A 24815-nucleotide genomic window follows, 5' to 3' on the forward strand; every position below is an offset into this window, starting at 1 on the left:
GAATGGCTGGATTCTGGGTTTAATGTGGCCATGTCCTTTGCTGTCCTGTTAAAGTATAACATCTGTATCTGTTGGTTGTGAATCAGTCCCTGTGTTGTTTGCTTTACCTCTGGCTGTAGGAGACTGTCCTTGGTAGGTCTCTGAGTCAGCAGTCTTTGAGTCGGGCTCAAATTCAGTCCTTGTGTGGGTGTGTTGTGATGGTCCGGCATGGTGAGGTAAGGGTCCTCACCTGCCATCTTTCATCATGAGACATTCGGCTGTCTTGACAGCAGACTCTGCTTTGCCGTTACTTTGGAAACCCAGGTGACGAGGTGTCACGCTGGAACATTACCTGAAAAAACCCTGTCTGGTATACCCTGCCGAGCAAAATGGGCTTTAAGCTTCCTAATACCAGAACTCGTATCAGGTAAGTAGTCTACCTCCTAAAAGTAGGTGAAGTAATCAACAGTAATGAGATTGAGTTTTTGTTGTCAAAACTAAATGTGTGCCCACCTTTTTCCAGCGACCTGCAGGTATCACACTTTGTAATGAATGTCTTTGTGTTTGTTCATTTCATGCCAATAAACTCTTGCTCTCCTCTGGCACCCTTCAATCCCCAGGTGTGATGAATGTTATCTCGCCTCTGAGTCTGGAATAACAGCTCTCTCTCTGAAAATGATCCCATCCTGGACACTTAACTCCTCCTGGAATGCATAATAGTGCATAATGTCGCTCTGTATCTCTCTCTTGTTTCGTGGCCAACCACTGAGTCTCTCTTCTGAAATGTGTAGATACTGAACCATGGTCTCTATTTTAGGTGCTACTGACCCAGCCAATGTGGTTATAGGTAGGTACTCTCTGCTCAGTGTATCAGCAAGCCACGTTCTATTTCTGCAGCCTAAGTAACATTCTCTGAAGTCTCTTTGGAGCAGTAAGTAAAGGCTTCTGTACAATCTAGTGGTCACTTTGTACTGTCGTTTTCCGGCCATAAGTATATTGGTGGAATTCCTCCATACCAAACACTATAGCTAGGCACTCCTTTTCAATTTGGGCATAACCCCTTTCTGTCTGTGTTAGTGCTCTCCTTGAAAATGTCACCGGCTTACCTCCTTTTGTGAGCGCAGCACCAAGCCCTGTCTCTGAGGCATCGCACTGTAGTGTTTGCTATTCCTCTGGGTTATAGTACTTCAATACTGGTGCTTTCGCTACCATCTCTTTGATTTTGCAGAATGCTTCCTTGTGTGTTTCTGTCCAGTCCCACAAGCTCTCTTTGTGTGTTAGCTGTCTCAGGATTTCGAAGTTAGATAGATGGTCATAGAATTTGGACAGATGATTCACAATACCAAGCAGCCTCTGGACTCCTTTAACATCAGTTGGCCTTGGCATGTCTTTCAGCGCTCTGACCTTTTCCGGATCAACTCTGAGTCCATCAGCAGTGAGCAGATGTCCGATGTATGGCACTTCCTCCTCCCTCAGTCTGAACTTGTCTGCATTAAACTTTATGTTATTTTCTTTGCAGCGTTCCATGAATTGACGTAGGTTGTGGTCGTGTGCTGCCTCTTTTCTGTCGCCTTCTCCTGTGATGAGCACATCATTTAATATGACATATATGCCAGGTAAGCCCTCTAGTGCTTGGTTTAGCTTGCTTTGGAATATTTTAGGAGCTGGGCTGATTCCCATTGGCATCCGCAGCCATCTGAATCTACCAAAGGGAGTTGCGAAGGTAGTCAGATAGCTTGAGTCCTCTTCCAGCTGCATGTGCCAGAACCCACTTTTCACGTCACACACTGAGAACATGCTATCCAGGCCATGCTTTTCTCTACGGGTGCAATGATACCTCTACGGGTGCAAAGAGTCTGCCAACTCTTCCTTCAATGGCTCCATCATAGAAACTGGCACTCTGTTTGGGTAGCTTTACTGGGAACACCTTGTCGTTGTTCTCGATCTTGTAGGCTCCTTCCAGGCACCCTGTGAATGCATCCCCGTACTCTTTCAGTATCTGTTCCCGTGTCCATTGACCCTCTACTGGCTTTGACTCAGTCACAATACTGTCTATGGCTAGGATGTTCTCCTTCACTAGAGACATACCTTGGACTGCCTTATTGCCCAGTAGTGGCACTGTAGAGTCCTCATCTACCACCATGAACTCCAGCTGGTAAAGTTTTCTATTTCTTGGATTTCTCAGCTTAATTCTAGCCTTGCCTAATGGTTTCAGTGTGCTCTTGTGAGGGGGAAGGGTAAAGATGATAGTTTCCTAATACGTTTGTCTGGTGTTTGAACTCGCCATCTCTCTCACTCTATAATCTATATACCTAATAAATTGCCGGTGATAATCGCCTCATCTCACAAGCCGGGGGTGTCACACTGTGTATGAAGATATTTTTTGGGTGGGTGCGTGTGCTAGCTTTTAAGCTTTTGTCCCTGACTTTTTCTTTGTTTTCCAGTACAATCTAGGACATCTGGCCTCTGCCTCTCCAGTCCCTATCTATTTCTCTCTCACTATCAATTTAGCTTTACTGGCATGATGTAGCTACATATGCATATTGCCAAAAAATACAAATAAACAAAGAATACATGTATTTTATACATTTAAAGCATAATAAACTGAATATTTAATATTGAATATTGAGCTGTGCTTGCTTTCATCATGTATATGTGCTGCTGCATCATGTGAATTAGTTGTAACAATAAACGTAGCATTGAACTATAGTAAAATTAACAGTTGGCCTCTATTACTACATACACTCACTGAGCACTTCATTAGGTATCTTTTTTAGACTTCTACTGCTGCAGCCTATCCACACAGTGGATCACATGTTCAGAGATGCTCTCTTGCATACCACTGCTGTAATGTTTGGTTATTTACGTTACTGTCTCCTTCCTGTCAGCTTTGACCAGTCTGGCCATTCTCCTCTGACGTCTCACTTTTTTAGTTTTTTGCACCATTCTTTGCAAACTCTGGAGACTAGTGTGCGTGAAAATCCCACAAGAATTTCTGAGATACTCAGGCCACCCTGTCTGCCATCAACAATCATTCCATGGTTAAAGTCACTTAGATCAAATTTTTTCCCCATTCTGATGGCTGATGTGAACATCAAATGAATATGTAGGTGTAATAAAGTGAAAATGTTCCAAATAAAGTGCTAAGCGAGTGTATATGCTACATTAAGACTCCCATGCTCCGCCTTGTTTGTTTTATCCCTCTGTGTATTTAAACCTCAGTCGGAGTATTCACAAGCTTCAGAACGTTGATCAATATCTAATGCCGATAGTTAGCCTGCAATACTTGAGATTCCCAAGACACCCTTTGCCTGATTCCGAGTTTGCCTTGCCCCTTCTGTTTTGTTTGCCGCAATTTTTTGGCTTTTGACTTCCGCTTCGTTAATGACTCTCCTTAAGCTTCTTTGTACCTTTGCTTTTCTGCTTTTTTTGTAAAGACAACTCTGCTGATAACTATTGTAAACATTTATAGACCTCCGTCTGCACCTGCTGAATCACATAATTGTATGATTTCTATGATAAATTCTATTACTTGTAGAAATGAAATTATTATATTAGGTGATTTCAATAAGAATTGCATAGTTAAATCTTCTTGTTCGTGTTACACCTACATGTCATCTCTGCTTGACTGGATATTAGTTTCACACTCAGATTTTTAAAAGCAGGGGTTATGTCTGACTGCCTCGGTGATCAAGCCAATTGTGTACTGTATTCGGAAAATTGTAATACCCAAATTGCCACCCAAATTAATTAAAATGTTGCAAAAAGAATCATAATAAAACAGTCCAAAGTCAAAAATCCAGAAGGGCAGAAAGGCAATAATGCAAAGGGCCAGAGATGTCGAAAACACAAAGCGTAGATCAAAACCAAAAATCTGAATAACAACAAAACAAAAGGGCAAGGCAAACTCGGAATCGGGCAAAGGTGTGTCTCAGGAATCTGTAATAAACAGGCTTGCACATGGCACTGAATAATTAGATCAACATTCTGACAAGGAACACTACTGAGACTACAAAATACACAAAAAATATGAGACAAACTAGGGGATGATCTAGCAAATAAACATCAGGTGAGAAACATGAATGGGTAATAATAATACAATAGCAAGGGGGAAACGAAAACGCAGACTGGAATCACAAAGACACCTATGTAATCCAAATGGCTCTGGACTAGGGAGTAGACAATTGCACAGAATTAAGGGATGTAGTGATAGAGGAGAACAGGCGTGCGAACACTTCGCTGAATCAAGGCAAGCAATTAGAGATAGAACAGAGAGGCGGAATAATAGAGCAGTATTGAAATAGCGGTAAAGTTAGTTTGTTTAGTTAATGTGATCAAATTACAATTACCTAAAAGTAGTGACTGTTAGTAAGTTAGTTACACAGTCGATTAGTGTGTTAATATTATTTAGTACTGTACAAAATCTATGTTATCAATAGTTATTAGTAGATTAGAAATGCCAAATCTAATTATTATAAAGAATCTCTTACTCACGACTTAATCTTAAACAATTTTGGAATAAAATATATTATTTTATTAATGCATCTGATAAAACTTCAGATAAGTTATATTTACATGATCCACTTTTAATTGCTCAAGCATCCACCCATCCATCCATCATCACCCGCTTATCCGGAGTCGGGTCGCGGTGGCAGTAGGCAAAGCCGGGTATTCCAGGCATCCCTCTCCCCAGCAACGCATTCTAGCTCCTCCTGGGGGATCCCGAGGCGTTCCCTGGCCAGGAGAGATATATAATCTCTCCAGCGGGCTCTGGGTCTCCCTCGGGGTCTCCGCCCAGTTGGACAAGCCCGGAAAACCTCCAAAGGGAGGCGCCCGGGAGGCATCCTGATCAGATGCCCGAACCACCTCAATTGGCTCCTTTCGACGCGAAGGAGCAGCGGCTCTACTCCGAGCTCCCTCCGGATGTCCGAGCTCCTCACCCTATCTCTAAGGCTGAGCCCGGCCACCCTATGGAGGAAGCTCATTTCGGCTGCTTGTATACGCGATCTCGTTCTTTCGGTCACTACCCAAAGCTCGTGACCATAGGTGAGGGTTGGGACGTAGATCGACTAGTAAATTGAAAGCTTTGCCTTCCGGCTCAGCTCCCTCTTCACCACAACGGTCCGGTGCAACGCCCGCATTACTGCTGACGCTGCACCGATCCGCCTGTCGATCTCATGCTCCCTTCTACCCTCACTCGTGAACAAGACCCCGAGATACTTGAACTCCTTCACTTGGGGCAAAGACTCGTTCCCAACCCGGAGGGAGCAATCCACCGTTTTCCGGCAGGGAACCATGGCCTCGGACTTGGAGGTGCTGACTCTCATCCCGGCCACTTCACACTCGGCTGCAAACCGCTCCAGTGCGTGCTGAAGGTCACGGTCCGATGAAGCCAGCAGAACCACATCATCCGCAAAAAGCAGAGATGCGATTCTGAGGTCACCAAACCGGACACTCTCCTCACCTCGGCTGCGCCTTGAGATCCTGTCCATGAATACCACAAACAGGACCGGTGACAAGGGGCAACCTTGGCGGAGTCCAACACCCACAGGAAACGTGCTTGACTTTGTGCCGAGAATGTTCAAGCATTTAATCAGTATTTCTCCTCAGTCTGCTCTGCCATAATGTCTGACTCTTCTTTTGGTGGTGATTTTTACAATGTACTATCTAGTCATAGCTCTTTCTCTTTCAGGAAAATAAACCTGACGAGGTTGAGGATGCCATTCATGATCTAAAAGTGAGTACTAGTCCAGGGTTAGATGGCACTGAAACCCTCTTTTTATCTTTATCTACTTATGAAATACCTGCCAGATGAAAATGTTCACATATCACTCCTTTGTATGAAGGGGGCGATGTACTTCAATGTACTTTCAACAGGAAACAATGTGTTGTCATACAAGGACGCAAATCTGTTCCTTGTCATTGTTGTCTGCATTAGTACAACACCGAGGCGTGCCTCAAGGCTCAACTCTTGGTCAACTTCTTTTCTCCATTTTTATCCATAACATAACTTGGATTTGTTCAGAATGTTGTGTGCAGCTTTATGCGGATGATACGGTAATATGCACCTCTAAAACTAATTTATCACAGATTGAGTCAGTCTTGCAGTCTGATTTTAATACGCTAAAACAGTGGCTTGTGGCTAAAAAGTACTACTCAATAAAACTAAATGTCACAATTATTTTTGGTACTCATCAAAGCTTTAAATCCAAATCTAAAGTTTATTCATGCATTATTGCCTGTCTTGATGGTACTCCACAGCAAAGCGTTGAACACACCAAATACCTGGGCCTATGGCTCAATTCTGAACTTTAATTTAAATGAAAGAAAATTTACCTCTGTATCGGGGTTCTTTATCGATCTAGAAACTGCTTTTCATTTACTGTCAGAAAGAAGCTTTACCAATATTGGATTTTGCTGATGTCGGCTGCATCCAAAATGAATTTTCTTCCTCTTAATACATTTTATAATTGATTATGCAGATTTGTTCTTGGCTGTCCATTCATAACTCATCATTGTACAATGTATGAAACTCTTAACTGGCCCTCTCCCATAGTAAGAAGGGAGACTTTTCAAATGTATACATTTCAATTATTTAAAACAGTGTATGGTACCTTCTTCCTGTAATTATCAATTGAGACACTCTATATAGCTCTTTTTTTCTGTTCATGCAGTCTCTAAGTCAATACCTAAGAAAGCCTTTATGTTTAAAACTCCCTCTGGTTAGAATAATCTATATTTAAATATCCTTATCATTCTTCTACTTGCTCAACAAATGCCCAGTCTTCTTATTATAGGATCGGTTGTATGGAGTATGATCTCCTGATTTTGTATGTCTTATTATTATTGTTGTTGTTGTTGTTGTTTTGTTGTTGTTATTAAATAAAGGTTTTGTATAATTGTGCTTATATTGTGTTAGAGATGGTGCACCTCAAGGGGTTATTCTAATTTTTTTTCAAAATTATTTCCCAAATAGGAAGTCGATACAGTAAAGAATAGGAAAATAAAGATACAAATGATAACAATTAGGGTAAACTGCTGCAGTAGAGCAAGTGGCACAACAACAAACACAGCAGACAAACAAGGTTGGATAAATAACAGAGTAAAACAGAGTCGTTAAAATAAAATAGAAATGTATAAAATCAGAAGTAGTACTAATAACTAAAATGTGTAGAAATTGTTGGCATTTATATAGCGACTTTATCCAAAGCGCTGTACAAAGGCTTCTCATTCACCCATTCACGCGCACTCACATACCAACAGTGATTGGCTGCCATGCAAGGCACCAACCAGCTCATCATGAGCAATTGGGGGTTAGGTGTTCTTACAGTCAGGAAGAGTAAGAGCAAGGTTAAAATCAGGTAAAACCCAAGCTAAATAAAATAAAAGAAATAACAACAACATAAAATAATAATAATAATAAATAAATAATACAAGTGGTAATAGTAATAATAAAAATTCATAAAATTAATAATAATAATAATATACACTGATCAGCCACAACATTAAAACCACCTGCTCAAACCAGTTTTTTCATGATTAAAAATGCTTTAAAGTGTATAAACACTTAATATTTCATTATATGATATGTGTACTTATATAAGCAGATAATCATAAGTAAATTGTATTCAAAAGTTTAATTTTTAAATGAAAATGGAAATATTGTTGGGCTGGGCGGTGCACTGTTTTGTACTGGTGTTCATGATCACATCTTAACAGGCGCTCCAGGACATGTAGATTCTTTAAAAAATAAAGACCACCCGCCATATTCAAAAATGCATCCAACTAATCCTACATCAGTAGGGTTGCATGAGCATATTAAGTTTTTTTCTTTCCAGCTTGCCGTAGCAACATTGTCCAAAGTAATACAAAAAAAAACACAAAAAGAAATAAGGATAAAAACAAGAAAGACAGACTTTTTTTCATTGTGATAGAGGACCTATTTAAAACCTTAACCATTTACTAATGTTAACGTTACTTTACCACTAAGCCAATGTTGACTAGCTAGCTAAGCATAGAAGTATACAGCTAGCTATCTATCCCAACAAGATACACCGATAGACATTAGATAGCTAGCATAGCTACAGACAAACTAGAGATGCTGTTTTTTGCGGTGTATGTACCCATTGATCCAGGGTCAGACATAATGTTTGTTAGTTAATTTGGGAAATCCGATCCTAGAGCAGCAGGGCAACTTAAGCCTGAAGTATAGATAGATAGATAGATAGATAGATAGCTAAGTAACACATTAGTTGGGGTAACACATATACATTTATTTATGTTGACTAGCTTAATTTGACTAGCTTTGTACAGTTGTATTGCAAGCTACTAGTGCCAAACAAGCTAGCTAGCTATTAATAGCTAATGTTAGCTGAGGTAACTGCCATCTTGAAAGTGATCATGAATAGCCTGTCATTACAACAGGTGCATCCCATTAGCTGGAAAGTGCATACTCCTTAACTCCACTACCACCTTCCTCCACTCCATGACCCGGAAACCAATCTTTGTGGACTTCCTCCCTCCACTGTCCCATTTTTTGAAGGGTAGGAACAAAACGGCTAAAACTCTGCCCTCCTCCACTCACCCAGCGTAATGTACAACGATGTATGTTTCAGCTGAAGTCTTTTCACATTTCTGGGTGACTTCATCATGCTCACACCCACATAGGCTACGATGAAAACCCAACCCACAAAATCTGGCATTCTCCAGATTCAGAAATGGGAGATGGCAGGGAACTTGAATTCCCCTAATTAGGCCATGCAAAAATATGTAGCCAAATTTTTGTGTCGTTATTATCACGCATATCATGTTTTTGTGGGTCATATCCAACAAATTGGGCAATTTAAAACAGGTAAGTGGGTTGATGTATTTGATTGTAGCCTACATAAAACCAACATGACCAGTGGCGCGGGCAGGATTCTATTTTATCGTACACACAAGAACCCGCTTGTAGCCTACCTTTAACGTCAAGGTTCCCATGCGTGCACATACGCAGTCTACTCAGCAAGCGAGTGAAAGAGAGAGAGAGAGAGAGAGAGAGAGATTGATCCATGTTTTTTTTTTTTTGCACTAACGTTACCGATGCAACACCACCATAAATCTCTGATTAGCCTACCGCAAGCATTTCAAAGACCAGCCAACAAAATAATAGGCTACAATATAGCCCAGAGAAATGTGCAATAAAAGTCGGCATTAAGTGCAAAAGTTGGGCTAAGGTCTCGCCTGTAGTGTCAGCTGTAGAAAAAAATCAGCAAAAATCCTCTCTCACTGAGTTCCTGCCAGGACAGTCCACATACTGACCTACAAAGGTCACTTGCTCAACGTTGCTCAGCCAATAGGGAAAACCACTTGGCATCCCTGCATTTGCGGATAATTTTGTTATGGAAATATGTTTTCCACATATCTCAATCAGCTCGTTCTGAATTTGATGACTACAGTATTTTGCGTTAGCTGGTGCATTTTCAAAATACTGTTTCAGCAACTCATCTCCCTCAGCACGGTATTTCCGAAGCACCCGAAAATTACTACACTCATCCGTGTGGCCCCGAATGGGTATGTTTTGCTGTCTGCAAACGGCAGCTAGAACAATGACTGCTTTGAGTCCATATTTATCGCGCTCTATTGCTTGTTGGTGTGAGCGATCTAACTTGGAATAGATAGACTGGCTCTTTCCCAAAGCAACATTAAGAAATTGAGCTGCGCGCAGTTGTGCACTCGTGTGAGCTGGTGCTCTTGTAGTTCGGTACGTGGACTGTTCTGGCAGCTACTCAGTGTGAGAGGATTTTTTTTCTACAGCTGACACTACAGGTGAGACCTTAACCCAACGTTTCGTTTGCTCATTTCTAGGCTACTTATTTGCTTGCTAACAACTAGTAAGCCAAATCCAACATTGCCAACGTCATGATCTATGACGTTAACCCCAATCATTGGCCTTCAAATGTATTTGCCAAAACGGCTTGAGCATTCGTTGGCTTAGGGTAGAGAGTGGACGCAGCCAAAAATACATCTCAAGGACATTATTCAATAAAAAAGAATCCAAAGACAGGATCTGCTGTTGTCACAATTTTATTTTCAAGATAGTATGTAAAAAGAAAAAAAAAACCAAGCAGAATCATTCGAAATGTACAAAAAATGTATGCACGGTGCATACAGGATTATGGCTGCCAGCGCCACTGAGCATGACTGTTAACAAGCACGGCAGCTACAATTATTTCAGTAGCCTACTTAAACATGCAAGGATGAATTTATTCAAGCAACCATTTCCAAATGGCATTTTTATTACCAACTGGTTTTACAGTGGGAAATAATAGTTTTTTTAATGCGAACACTCGCGATAACTGACATGAAGCGGCATATATGATAGGCTACGTTTCACTAATCTGCAGAAATATTTATGAATTAGCGTATGTGAGATGCAACTGACAATAGTTCACATGAACTGTTACTGTCCACGGTATTCAGATCGGAGACATTGGGATTCTGGGATTAGCCTATGGAGCTGGTCTAACTGGTCAACCAGCTGTTTCAAAACTTAGCCCAAGGTGTTTTTTTCAGCAGGGGTTGATATTCGCTTGTGAAGCTGGACAGGGATGTAATGTTACAAGCGATGAGAACAATGATATGGACCAGGGGCCTCATTGATAAACGTTGTGTAGGCACAAAAGAATGCGTACGCCACTTTCTAAGCAAACTTTGGCATTTATAAAAAACGAACTTGACGGGAAAATGTGCGGTCCTCCACGGAAACTCTGACCCATGCGTACGCACATTAACTGGAGAAATGAGAAACTGTGCCTTTAATGCTCGTGACGAAAGACCAGGAAAACGGGAAGTGAAACAGGATGTAAAAAGGTATGGCTGCTGTAAGGACGTGCTTCGTCCCTGTTATACTTATTAAAGTGTTGTGTTGTTGAATCTCGCTATACGGGTTCTCTCCCTTCCTAAGTGCAACACAACATTTGGTGACGAGAGAAGTCGAAAATGATATACAACAGATACCACTGTGTAAAATAAATCGAAATTGATTGTTGATTGTACTCTTAAAGGGTTCTGATTTTCTGCATGTTTACACTAGGACTCGGAACTATACTGTCCTCTCAGGTCCTCTTTGCACTTGTTCTTGTGTTTAATTTGCACTTTGTTGTACGTCGCTCTGGATAAGAGCGTCTGCTAAATGCCATGCAATGTAATGTAATGTAATGTAATGAAATATTACCTCTCACGTATCATATACGAAGAGTTAATTTGCAAAAACGGATAAAAGCCTCTCTTACAACGAATAAACAAACAGCTGTTTGATTGATTCTCCCTGGAGTGCCCAAAATAAAGGATGATAGGATGATTTAGGATGATAAATATAAACGGAGATGTTGTTGTAAAATAATCCCTCAAATATGTATTAACATGTTATTAAATGTATTCTCATAAATAATATGGTGAACAGTCGGACAAATTGCGCTGCACTGATGCCGTTTACAATGCGTCAGTCGGGCAGATACGAGCATAGTTTCATATATTGTTATCATATTCATATATTATGTTTTATAATGTGTTTATTGTTATAAATTTTTGTTCGTTTTATCTCTTAATTTTGTAACTGTGTTTTCAATGGTGCTAGACAAATAACGTGTATTATTATTATTATTATTATCATTGTCATCATCACATTCGTTGTGCAGAACTGTTCATCATTTACAATCAGTCAGGATAATTCCCACACCTGTAGCTTTTCAGAGGCAATCAAATGGCTGAAATCCCTTTTCTTGGCCTTCTTTTCAGCGTTTGCCATTGTCGTCTTCGTGAAATGCATATTCATTTGGGGTGTTTCACTGCCTATTTATAGGCAACTGTGGGCGGGACATGAAGCTGGCAAAGTTGCGCCACATTTAGAGTTGATTGTGATTTATAAAGGAAAACTGGCGTGGGACGTGCGTATGCACTGTTTTATAAATCAGAATATTTTTTTGCGTACGCACGTCCTAGGTTTCCTGCTTACACAACCTTTTGACATGAATCCTAAGCACAGTTTTATAAATGAGGCCCCATGTCTCGTTTGGTTGTAGCCTATCGACATAGCAAAGTAGGCTACGTCTTTGAATTACACACGAGCTAAAGGGCACGGAAAACACTGCCTGCTATTCACAACAGGAGGCAGCAGTGCCGTTAAGTTCTTTGCTGGAGTGACGTCACTGCCGGTCTGCCATTTTGGCTACATATGGCTCTGGCAATGTATAATCGTATGTTCCGTGAGTCGAGTGGCTTGCACCATGCCTTACATAATAGAGTCACTGGCTAACAGACGACCATTCATTTTCAACGGGGCCTCGTTCTCGAGAATATCAATTTCAATAACAAACGTAGCACCTGAAACCCTGCTTAAAAAAAATTAGACGTGTTCTAATTGGGTGAGCAACTGTTCTAAAAAGTTTGTAAAAGAGCACCAAAAAAAAAAAACCTCTTACAAATTGCTAATATTTTCACTCATCTTTTCAACAAAATCTACCAAACGGATTTTTATGAGATTTTCAGGATTAATTGGAATAGCACGTTTGCCTTACTTGCTTTTTCATGTATATTGGTCCCAGAACAGCAAAATGACGAGGCTGGCGATTTTCTTGTTTTGAATGCAAGTGTGGTTTGGACATTATCCAATGACTGTGCCTCTGTTAATAAACACAGGCAGAGGGTGAGTCAACATGTCAGTGAGCCTTTTTTCAATGATAGGAAAGGATTTACGATGGAATTGTAACAATGTTTTAACACAAAAATCGTAACTATTGTATCTTTAAGAGGATTCCAGGTTTCACTCAGTGCAGTTATCCAGTTCATTCAGTAGGTAGCTAATCTTGCTTTGCGATACAGACCCCTGATCTATGGATGCATTTCTACTTTCTACTAAACCCAAAGTTACCCAGGCAGTGCAGCTTAAATAATAGCATGCGTCACACTGCACCACTCTCTTTCATAGTGAAGCAAGGTCATCTCATTTTATGTAATTTGCCAACCATCCAATTAATCTCCAAGCAAGTAGATAGCCTATTTGATTTTTAAATGCACAATTTGCGGTTAATTTATCTTATTTTATGTCGAATGTTAAAGTCTGTTCAGGATTCGGAAGGCTGTGATTGAGCTATCAAGACTTTTTACTGACTGTTGATTCATTATTATAAAATTGTGTCTAAATTGTGTATCAATAAAGGCCGCACTTGCCATTGGTGATGCCTTTAACATTAGCAATTTATTTTGTAATCTATTCAAACATACTGTGTGTGCTGACCAATGCAACTGCAGGTAGGATATATGTCTTCGCCAAAGGTCCTAAGCCCGATATGCATTATATCAAAGTTATATACATTTTGCGTTGGTAACCTATGAAGAATGGCCATTATCATTCTGTCCTGCATTGTCACGCAAAATCTTCCTGTTTATCCCTAATTTTGACTTTTTGCATCTGGTGACCATAGACATGGGTGAAGAAAAACATTGCAGGATCTTGCAAAAACTTTGCAGGATCTAGCAAAACTAAAAGCACATATATACTTTTAAGTCATTGTCACGGTGTCATTTCCTGGGGAACAGTATGGATCAGCTACTTGTATTTTACTTTGAACTTGGCTTTAAAGGTGTTAGATAGCTAGACTATTGTGAATAGGCTACATAGGCTATATGATACACTCTGTTTGTCCACTGAAACACAAGGAATAAACAAATACATAATATACATTTATTTACTCCTGTGTATTTATTACTGATAGCATGAGAGTTAACAAGACTATTGTTATTTTGGAGCTATTACTGCCTGCACTCTGTGGCTCATCTATCACAAACTGTTGTGTTAAATAGTGAAATATACTAGCTGATGTTATCGCTTGCTTGTTTGTGATCTAACTACATATTTCTAGGTTCTGCCCTGGTTAGCAGGGTTGAGACAATTGCCTTCATGATTGTCTTCTGGAATGATAGTAGATGCTAGGGGAATTGTCGTTATTTTAAACCAGTACTCAAACATTCTTAACTTGTTATTCATTCACCAACACATTACCCAACAAGCTAACTAGATAATGTTTGCTTGTTAAGAGCACCTTTGATTAAAAACCTAAATGTGTCTCAGCACTTCTGTCGTTGCACCACCTAGACAGCCATAGACCAAGTGTTAGTCAAGACGACCTATGAATGGAATGGCAGTAGCAGCTAACTCAGCAATGATTGATTGCTGGCTCAAAATAATGTTGCGTTCATTTTGCTTTTGCTTGTTGAAACTACTAGTAGCATGCTTCTGTCAAAATTCCAGGAAACAGCCATGAAGACAGTTCATCAACTCAGATGACCCTGGCAGAAGAGTTTTTTTACTCTGTGTATTGCCTATCGCTAGCATCCATGAGAGTATATCATGCAGGATTAACATGCAGTCTGTAAGAATGCCCCTAGTTGGCATTTATCTGACACTTTTATCCAAAGTGACTTACAGTTGATTAGACTAAGTAGGGTTGCCCCTGTGTCTATGTAAACACATCTACAGAAAGGCTGGTATTTTGCCGATCCAATTCATTAATATTCATTAATTACCTCAAAATTACAGTCCCTGACGCATATGTCTAAACTGGCATCCCTACATCTTGTTACCTTTCCTGACCATAGTCAGATTCAGGGAACCTTCAATTGACTTTAACCTGATTTCTACTTCTGCATTGAATCTACGCAGAGCCTACGGTGTAGGCACTGTGTAGCGGCATTTCCTTTGCCGTAGGCTACAGTGCAACCTGGCATACACCTCCCCAGAAATGTAACTACATGTTGCAGTGACGCAGACCGCAACAACTATGATTGGTAGCATTGCATTATGCATTGGCTGTGTCTGAAACCGATGTCAGTTGACTTGATGCCTCGTTGCCTGATTAGTAATCTGTTCTTCAAAGGTGACTTTGGAGGTGCCTTCACAGCACGTGATTGAGATGCACTTTCAGGGTGAAGTTAACGTGATTACGTGATGCATAATTACAAACAATGTTTAAAACATTACATATGTTATTTCAGTGTGTTGAAGGTAGAATAGGTATTTTTGGTCTCCTAACGGTCAAAAGAGGAATTGCAGCAATAAACAACCTCAAACCACAACACTTTTTATCCTTCCCGCACTCTATGAATATAATGCGTAATATATAGTGTCATTGTACAGTTCAGTGTTCTCATGCACTGTTTTGGAAAGCTGACACTGACAAATGCAACAGAGCCTGCAGTCTTTTCATAGGTTTCATAGTAAGGAAATGTTTGCCGAACAGGTGACTTTATGAAATGTTGAAAAAGATATGTAGTGACAATCTCAAAGCTACAAATGCTCTATTGTAGCCGAACCCACAATGCAATGCACTTAAAGCCACAAAACACATTTTCGAACATTCTGTAGTAATAGCGTACAGGTTGCCTACTAAGACGGAAATGCCGCACTGCGAGAGGGTCCAGGTCCAGGTCCACCCATGTAGTTTCTGCCACACATACTCCTCCTGAGATACACCAGGGTCTGGCTTGTTTTTATAACAGTTTTATAAGAACCAGAACATTATTAACTAGCTTAATATGATATTTATAGCTAGCAAACGTGTCATTCGCTAAGTACTATCAGTAGCTAACTTTGCACACTGCATTATTCGTCAGATGTATCGCTATGCCTAGTCTATGCATTTGTTTGAATTTTGGATGATACGTCAGACACATTGTCCCAATATCATAACATACATCAAGGATTTTAAATCTGAAGGAAAAGGCTTTGGCAAAAGGAAAAACAACTTTTACTCTGGAAAAGAATCCCAGAGGAACCTTTTCAAGCTTGTTTTGTCCATTTGTGAAAGTATTTTTATCATATTGTGCTGTGCTTCACAGAGGGGCTTGTATGTTTTGGATCATGAGCAGATCCCTTTTAATTCCACACTTTGGCCTTTCCATCACTTTGGTAGAGGTTGATTTTGGTCTCATCAGTCCATAAAACTTACTGTACTTCTTTGCAAATTGTAATCTCACCTGCCAATTCTTACTATTGATGAGTGGTTTGCATCTTGTGGTATAGCCTCTATATTGCTGCTCTCAAAGTCTTCTTTGAATGGTTGATTGAGATACATTCACATCTGCCCTGTGGAGATGGTTTGTGATGTCACTGACTGATGTTTTGGGGTTTTCCTTCACAGCGCTCACAATGTTTCTGTTATCAACTACTGTTGTTTTCCTTGGTCGACCTGTCTGTTGTCTGTTGCTCAGTATGGCAGCGGTTACATTACATTACATTACATTATTGGCATTTGGCAGACGCTCTTATCCAGAGCGACGTACAAAAAATTGCATACCCATAACCAGGGATAAGTTCGCTGAAAGACCCTAGAGGGAAGTACAATTTCAACTGCTACCTGTACAACAAAGATAAGGACGAGGGCCTTTTTTTTTTTTGAGAACAAATAAACAAACAAACAGAGCAAAAGTGACCAAAGTGAACTATCCAAACACTGCTTACCTAGCCAACTAAAAATACCGATACACAAAGCACATCACAGAGACAACAATTAAGGTTCACAGGGAGGTAGGGAGGGACGGGTAGAGGTGCTGCTTGAAGAGGTGTGTCTTCAGCTTGCGCTTGAAGGTGGGGAGAGATTCTACAGTTCTGACCTCAACGGGGAGTTCGTTCCACCACCGTGGAGCCAGAACAGACAGTAGTCATGAGCGTGAGGTGGAGGTTCGGAGAGGGGGAGGTGCCAAGCGGCCTGTGGAGGCTGAACGAAGAGGTCTTGCAGGGGTGTAGGGTCTGATGATTTTTTGTAGATATGCTGGGGAAGACCCTTTAACTGCTTGGAAGGCTAGCACCAATGTTTTGAATTTGATGCGAGCCATGACAGGCAGCCAGTGGAGGGAAGTAAGCAGGGGGGCGACGTGTGAGTATTTGGGAAGGTTGAAGACCAGACGAGCTGCTGCATTCTGGATGAGTTGGAGGGGTCTGATGGCGGATGCTGGGAGGCCAGCCAAGAGGGAATTGCAGTAGTCCAGGCGGGACAGAACCATCGCTTGGACCAGGAGCTGGGTCGAGTAGGGGGTGAGAAAGGGGCGGATTCTCCGTATGTTGTATAGGAAGAACCTGCAAGACCGGGTCACCCCTGCAATGTTCTCGGAAAGGGACAGTCTGCTGTCCATCAGCATCAGCAGAGAGATCTAGGAGAATGAGGACAGAGGAGAGGGAGGCTGCTCGTGTGGCATGGAGTGACTCACTGACGGAGAGGAGCGCAGTCTCTGTCGAGTGGCCCGATCTGAAGCCAGACTGATGGGGGTCTAGCAAGTTGTTGTTAGAAAAGAAAGAAGAAAGTTGAGTAGAAGCGGCTCGTTCTATAGTTTTAGAAAGGAAAGGAAGAAGAGATACCGGGCGGTAGTTCTGGATGATGGAGGGATCCAGAGTAGGCTTTTTTTAGCAGCGGAGTGATGTGGGCCCTCTTGGAAGATGCCGGAAAACAGCCGGAAGACAGGGAGGAGTTGACAAGGGAGGTGACAAATGGGAGAATGTCAGGTGTGATAGTTTGGAGAAGAGAAGAGGGGATAGGGTCAAGGGCACAGGTTGTAGGGCGGTGGCAGAGCAGGAGTTGAGAAACATCAGAGTCTGTAAGGGGGGAGAAAGTGGAAAAGGAAGGGATGGACCTAGAGGGGGGGAAGGGCACAGTGAGGGGGGCGGTGGTTGTAAAGGATCTGCGGATGACTGTGACCTTCTCATCGAAGAAATCAGCAAAGTCATCAGCAGTGAAGGAGGACTGAGGAGGAGGAGGCGGTGCGTTGAGGAGGCGGAGGCGGTTTCTTTCTTTTCTTTATCCCCAATGCTTGTGCAATGGATTCCCCTCTTTTCTAATTCTAATTCTAATTCTAATTCTAAAGACAGCTCTCTGGTCTTCATGTTATCTTTAAGTTCAGTCTTCACAGGCAAAACCCAAGGCTAAAATGTTTATAAAGAAGGGGGAGGGATAAACAGTTGTGGTTTGAGGGTGTTTCTAAATGGCTCACTGAGTATTGGTTTGTGGAAAGGCTTTGTCTTAGCGGTAGGGAGGGGTCAGGCCAGGTGTGAACTTACCTGGCAGAACTGCATACCACATATATACAGTGGTGTGAAAAAGTGTTTGCCCCTTCCTGATTTCTTATTTTTTTGCATGTTTGTCACACTTAAATGTCATCAAACAAATTTAAATATTATTCAGACAACACAAGTAAACACAAAATGCAGTTTTTAAATGAAGGTTTTTATTATTAAGGAAGAAAAAAAATTCAAACCTACATGGCCCTGTGTGAAAAGGTGATTGCCCCCCCTGTTAAAACACAACTTAACTGTGGTTTATCAAACCTGAGTTCAATTTCTCTAGCCACACCCAGGCCTGATTACTGCCACACCTGTTCTCAATCAAGAAATCACTTAAATAGGACCTGCCTGACAAAGTGAAGTAGACCAAATGATCCGCAAAAGCTAGACATCATGCCGAGATCTAAAGAAATTCAGGAACAAATGAGAAAGAAAGTAATTGAGATCTATCAGTCTGGAAAAGGTTATAAAGCCATTTCTAAAGCTTTGGGACTCCAGCGAACCACAGTGAGAGCCATTATCCACAAATGGCGAAAACATGGAACAGTGGTGAACCTTCCCAGGAGTGGCCGGCCGACCAAAATTACCCCAAGAGCGCAGCGACGACTCATCCAAAAGACCCCACAACAACATCCAAAGAACTGCAGACCTCACTTGCCTCAGTTAAGGTCAGTGTTCATGACTCCACCATAAGAAAGAGACTGGGCAAAAATGGCCTGCATTGCAGAGTTCCAAGACGAAAACCACTGCTGAGCAAAAAGAACATTAAGTCTCAATTTTGCCAGAAAACATCTTGATGATCCCCAAGACTTTTGGGAAAATACTCTGTGGTCTGACGAGACAAAAGTTGAACTTTCTGGAAGGTGTGTGTCCCATTACATCTGGCATAAAAGTAACACCACATTTCAGAAAAAGAACATCATACCAACAGTAAAATGTGGTGGTGGTAGTGTGATGGTCTGGGGCTGTTTTGCTGCTTCAGGACCTGGAAGACTTGCTGTGATAAATGGAACCATGAATTCTGCTGTCTACCAAAAAATCCTGAAGGAGAATGTCCGGCCATCTGTTCGTGACCTCAAGCTGAAACGAACTTGGGTTCTGCAGCAGGACAATGATCCAAAACACACCAGCAAGTCCACCTCTGAATGGCTGAAGAAAAACAAAATGAAGACTTTGGAGTTGCCTAGTCAAAGTCCTGACCTGAATCCTATTGAGATGCTGTGGCAAGACCTTAAAAAGGCGGTTCATGCTCGAAAACCCTCCAATGTGGCTGAATTACAACAATTCTGCAAAGATGAGTGGGCCAAAATCCCTCCACAGCGCTGTAAGAGACTCATTGCAAGTTATCGCAAACGCTTGATTGCAGTTGTTGCTGCTAAGGGTGGCCCAACCAGTTATTAGGTTTAGGGGGCAATCACTTTTTCACACAGGGCCATGTAGGTTTGGATTTTTTTTCTCCCTTAATAATAAAAACCTTAATTTAAAAACTGCATTTTGTGTTTACTTGTGTAGTCTTTGACTAATATTTTAATTTGTTTGATCTGAAACATTTAAGTGTGACAAACATGCAAAAAAAAAAAATAATCAGGAAGGGGCAAACACTTTTTCACACCACTGTATTCATTGAAGAAGGGCCATTAGCCATTAGGCTGTCAGCTGGTGCTGGTTCTTGTAATTTATTTAATATCTAATTGGATTTGCTACAATATTTTGTCATCTTTTGATACCCCAGACCGAGATGAACAAATTTCAGTGGTCCAAAAATTTAGTTAAAATAGGTTAATCTTGAAATAATGCGTGTTTTCATAGCATTCCTGTACGTGCTCAAAACTACTGTTTACAATCTGTCTGATTCAAGAGCAATTTACAACCAACAAATGATTCTGACCTACTTACTGAGTTTGTGCTGAAAACAAAGATATGAAACACTTTGTAATCACTGTATATAAAGTGATTAAAATGACAAACGTCAGAGCATGGCAGTCACCAGTCTTCCTCATGTTGCCTTCAGATCCCAGAGAGTTAATATGTTGCTGGTTTGTTAATGTCATGTCCTGAAATGGTTGTTTGTAAACTAACAATTCTCAATTAGCTATAATCTATACCCATATTGGCTATCACCAGCACAAAATAAAGAAGCTAGCTTTTTTGGCTAAATTGTGTGATATTTGTGTAATGTGTCATCCAAGATGATTTTGGTGTTAAAATACTGTGAACAGGCAGTTACAACACTGGTGTAAAAATTTAAGGTGGACCGGGAATTAGGAATAAGAAATTGCATATAAGAAACTAATTTAAGCCTATTTTTAAACCTGGAATTTAACCAACATATCAAAACCAAACTTAGCCATCTGGCTAGCTTCTCTATTTTGAGGAGAACATAACCACATATGCAACCATAGCAACATGCTGAAACAGTAGTCACCTTAACAGCTTGAAGTGAAAGTATTTTGAGGGCGATTTGCCCAAAAATATTAACGACCCCAATATTTTAATTGTCCCTTGTTTTTCCAAATTTGTATCAACATGCAGTACAATAAATAGCTGCCTGGCTAGCTTTCCATCTAGCCAAGTAAATACGCACAGTACGATGCATTTAAAAAAATGTAAGTAACTGAACGGCATCTCTGATTAACATATACAAATCCACCCAGTAAACTTACCCAGTTTAGAGCTGAATGCAGCTGTAGCAATCTTCCCATTCTTATTTAGAATAGTTTAAAAAATGATTCGTTGTAAAGCACATCTTGGTTTTCTATCCTGCCCTTAAGCACATTGCTCTTGTCATGTTTAGCAATCTATTTGAACAATGTTTTACATCATTTACTTTACAGTAACAATAGTGTGCTGATGGAAGGACTTGCAAATCCAGTCCAGTTCTTCTTTCGTTTTTTAATTCTTTTTCCTCTGACCCAGCAATAATTATATGGAAGGCGGGCCAGGAAAGGAGGGTAGAAGATGAGTACTAGGAGCCACTGCCAATAGTCACTGCTCTAGCAAAGGCACTGGGTGGGAATAGAATGCCTGTTGGCCAGGGGCGCTAAAATGCGCATGCTGCCAGAAACCCTGCCAGTTTCTGGAAGCAGCCAATCAATGTGGCACAAATACGTCACCCAAAAGAGAAAACACGCCCCTCCAATTGAACACCGTGTGTTAACTTTATATTTCCATTTGTTACTGATGTACAGCTACTGCAGCCAATGTAAAAAATAAATGAATAAATGAATAAAGCTGGCCAATTCTCTGATCACGGATAATGATCCAGTTACTTGTACAACACTCGTACTCTGAAAAAAGTTATGGGTACTCATCTAAAATGAGTACTTGGCTCACCCCTAGAAACTTCACACAAGCGGATAGCGGATAATGGTGCTATAGCAATAGATAGAGATTGCAAACTTGAGCAGGCATATCTCTTGGCCTGTTTGACCTACAAGTGATGACATTTTGTCAACATATGTCACTCCTCATGATGAAATGTGCCTAATTTCATGTGGACGTTTAAGCTATTAAATCTTTTTTGAAAAACACAAAAAATGGTTTTCCTCTTAGGATATTTGACCAATCGCTGTGGAACTCCGTAGACATAGTCCATGGACCAAGGTCTAATGGATTTTCGATATCTGAAAAAACAAAGCTACTATAAGCCAATTAATTCTACAGGGGATGTGGCTTTTGAGGAAATGCCTATTACTTAAAGATGCTTTAATGTAATGCCACAAAACTGGGTAGGTTTATCAACAACCATAATAGGAAACAAACTCAAATAAAAGGGCACTAGAGGGCTAATTTCCTGTTTTGGCATAACCGCTGTGTCAATTTTTCTTAACCCTTAATGGCCCCTGGTGAAATATGTTTTGCTATAACAGTATGCTATAAAATGTTTAAAAGTTGTTACATTTGAAACAATAGGAGTCTATGGCAGCACCTTTGACTAATTAGTCAAAGGAAACTTTGCACAATGGTAGAGGATCAGGCCAAATGGCCATGATATGAATTTCTCACTGACGGCCTAAAGGTGGCACTATATAAATCAACTGAACATTGTGAACTTTGACCTGATATATCTCATGCCCCTTTTGAGCTAGAGCCACAAGTTCCATCTATATAGATTTTCTGCCATTTTGAATAAAAATACTAAAAATGATACTCCTCCAAGGAAACCAATCTCCTTGATCCTTGGTAAAAACTAATTTAAAGCACAATATCTAAAATCTCACCTTACAAAGTCTGTACCCTTGCCAACAAAATCTACAGAGGGTGTGGTCTTTCGTAAACATCCTTACAACTTTATAAGTGCCTAATGCCACCAAACTTGGTATTCCAATAAAAAGTCATACTAAGAGGCTACGGTATAATTTTTGGCCTAATCAAACAAAATGGTGGCACTAGAGAGCTAATTTCCTGTTTAGGCATAACCACTATGTAACATAGTGAGTTGGTAGTAGGGCAGCCTTAATGGCCACTGATGGAAAAGCCTTAAGTGGCACTATAACAAGTTAAAATGTTTAAAAGTGGCTACATTTCAAACAGGCATTTGTCATGGCCCGTTTGAGCAACCGTCATGGCAGTTAGTACATTTGTGAATTTCCTCATACCAAACAAGTTTCTTTCCCCAAATTAGACATTTCTTAAAAATGCTTAAAATGCTACTAATCCTATATTATTTGACAACATTATATGTAACTACCCATCGTAGTGTCACAAAACTTCCAGAATGATGGAAGGTCACTTCAAGGTCACTGATTGACCGCATAGTAGCTGAAATGTTGCAATGGGTGTTGGGCTTGCTGCTCAGTCCCCGGAATTACTGCTTGCAGCTATATTTATTATTATTATTATTATTAGCACACCCATCATACACCCCTACCATCAAATATACCCATCCATCATACAACCATGCACCCATCACCAAGGACAGCTGTCAAACAATAAACATGAAACTTGCATAAACTTGACTGCACCACAAGCATGGGAGGGTTCTGTTCCAAGCTCCTGCTGAACTGAATGGATGGTGACTGGTGGCTAATGTACATTGTACATGTTTGCCACAGGTTTAAGTAAGAAACCATGATGAAACAAAGTGATACAATTTCACGACAATAGGGTCCAAGTCTCTTACTGCAAGGGACCAGAATAAAATATCTGATATCTGAATTAGAATGCGGTACAGAACAGCTGAGCCTCATTAAAAGGCAGAATTAGCATCAGGCTGCTCCGTGACTAAGCATCACAGGCTGTGCAGCAGACTGGGACTGAGTCTGCTACCTGAGATCACAAGCTCAGTCACACTGTGCCTCCTGTATCTGTCCACACACAACACACATACTTGTACTTCTGGAATGGTTCCCTGCACTGCACCTTAAACACATCCCACATAAATTCACACATCTCCCATAAATAAAAATGAACACAAATGTACATTTAACTGCAAATGTTTTATGTTGAAAAATAAGAAGCTCAGCGTGGACAGCTAGAAGCTTCACTGTAAAAATGAGAGCATTCTGAAGCAGCAACTTAACAGGCAATTAAAAGCTATAAATCTCTCCAGAAGTTTCAGCAACACAAAAACAAAGTGGTGCAGTGTCTTTGTATGGAGCCTGGTGTCCCTGAGTGTCAGGAAGAGCAAGCAAAAGAAAGGAAGAGGAAATAGAGGGATAAAAAGGAAGAATATTTAAAAGTCATCTTGCTGTCTTACCGAGCATCAGGGCGATGAGCAGCATGGCCAGGGCCGGTACCCCTGAGTGCGCACGCCAGTACAGGGTCCCCCTTCTTCCACACTCCATGACTGCTCACTCTGTTCTGCTTTTGGTCTGTCAGCACCCTCGAACACTTTAAGCCTGGAGTGGGGGAAGGGGTGGAGAGAATGGGTGTTGGGAGAAGTGGGTTGGGGGGGGCATGCAGCCCCACCAAAAACAAAAAGGAGGACTTAGCCACCCAGCTGCTGCCTTGCAGCAGTGCAAAAATATGCACCTTGTCTTCCCAGAGACAGCTTCCCACAGGGGGGGGAGAGAACAGTAGAAGTGATTAGGTCTGCGAGAGAGAGATACAGATAGAGAGGGACAGAGAGAGAGGTAAGGCAGTAGATCTGCCTGCGTGTGCACAGGGGTTTTAATAGGCAGATTCTTCAGATACTTCCCTGTCTGCATCTCCTGGGCCGCATAGGTGAAGAAGAGGAGGAGGATGTGTAGCCACAGTGGGCAGCAGCAGCTAGCACCCCTGAGCAAGTTTAGAGTAGCAGAACTGGCGTTATTGTTAGCAGTGTGCATGTCACAGCTGCAGCAGAGGCAAGGCGAGGCAAGGAGAGTTAGAGGTGGAGCACACCTGCAAATCAGATCTCACTGGGGCTCTGCGATGAGCTTTGTTTCAGAATAGAAGGGTACAGTTTCTCCCCAGGTCATAGCTTCAGTAAAATTCAGTCCTTTATTTGTACCCCCCTACTCTCTCTCTTCCTCTCCTCTCACACACACACACTCTCGGAGGATTGCTTCAGTGCACAGTGACCGGATCCCAGTCAACTTTTCCTCAGTTTTTTGGCTCTGTGCCTCTGCCTCCCCACCCCCCCCCCCTGCAGTGGTTGCAGACGCAGGCAGTTTTGTCCTGAGTAAAGTGTGATCAGAGGTTTTCTGCAGTGCAGGTGGCAGAATGTGATGAAGCCTTATAGAACAGAACTGGAGAAGATAACATGCACAATATCTGAAACATATTGTGGCAAGAAATTGTGTGTACAGAAATAGGTTTTTGC

General features: G+C 41.2%; 1 protein-coding gene across 1 annotated transcript in view; it reads right to left on the bottom strand.

Annotated features, from left to right (window-relative positions):
• The window catches only part of LOC133132269 (sodium channel subunit beta-4-like), a 101705-nt gene extending 77639 nt beyond the window's left edge, over positions 1-24066 (bottom strand). The window contains exons 1-2 of the mRNA XM_061247602.1: positions 24044-24066; positions 23769-23910 (exon numbers count right to left, since the gene is read on the bottom strand). Of these exons, the coding sequence (XP_061103586.1) occupies positions 23769-23856 (88 nt within the window). The 5' untranslated portion in view covers positions 23857-23910; positions 24044-24066. The remainder of the gene's footprint in view (positions 1-23768; positions 23911-24043) is intronic.
• Between the last annotated feature and the right edge of the window lie 749 nt (positions 24067-24815).

The sequence above is a fragment of the Conger conger genome, chromosome 7, assembly GCF_963514075.1.
Source record: "Conger conger chromosome 7, fConCon1.1, whole genome shotgun sequence".
NCBI classification, from domain to species: domain Eukaryota; kingdom Metazoa; phylum Chordata; class Actinopteri; order Anguilliformes; family Congridae; genus Conger; species Conger conger.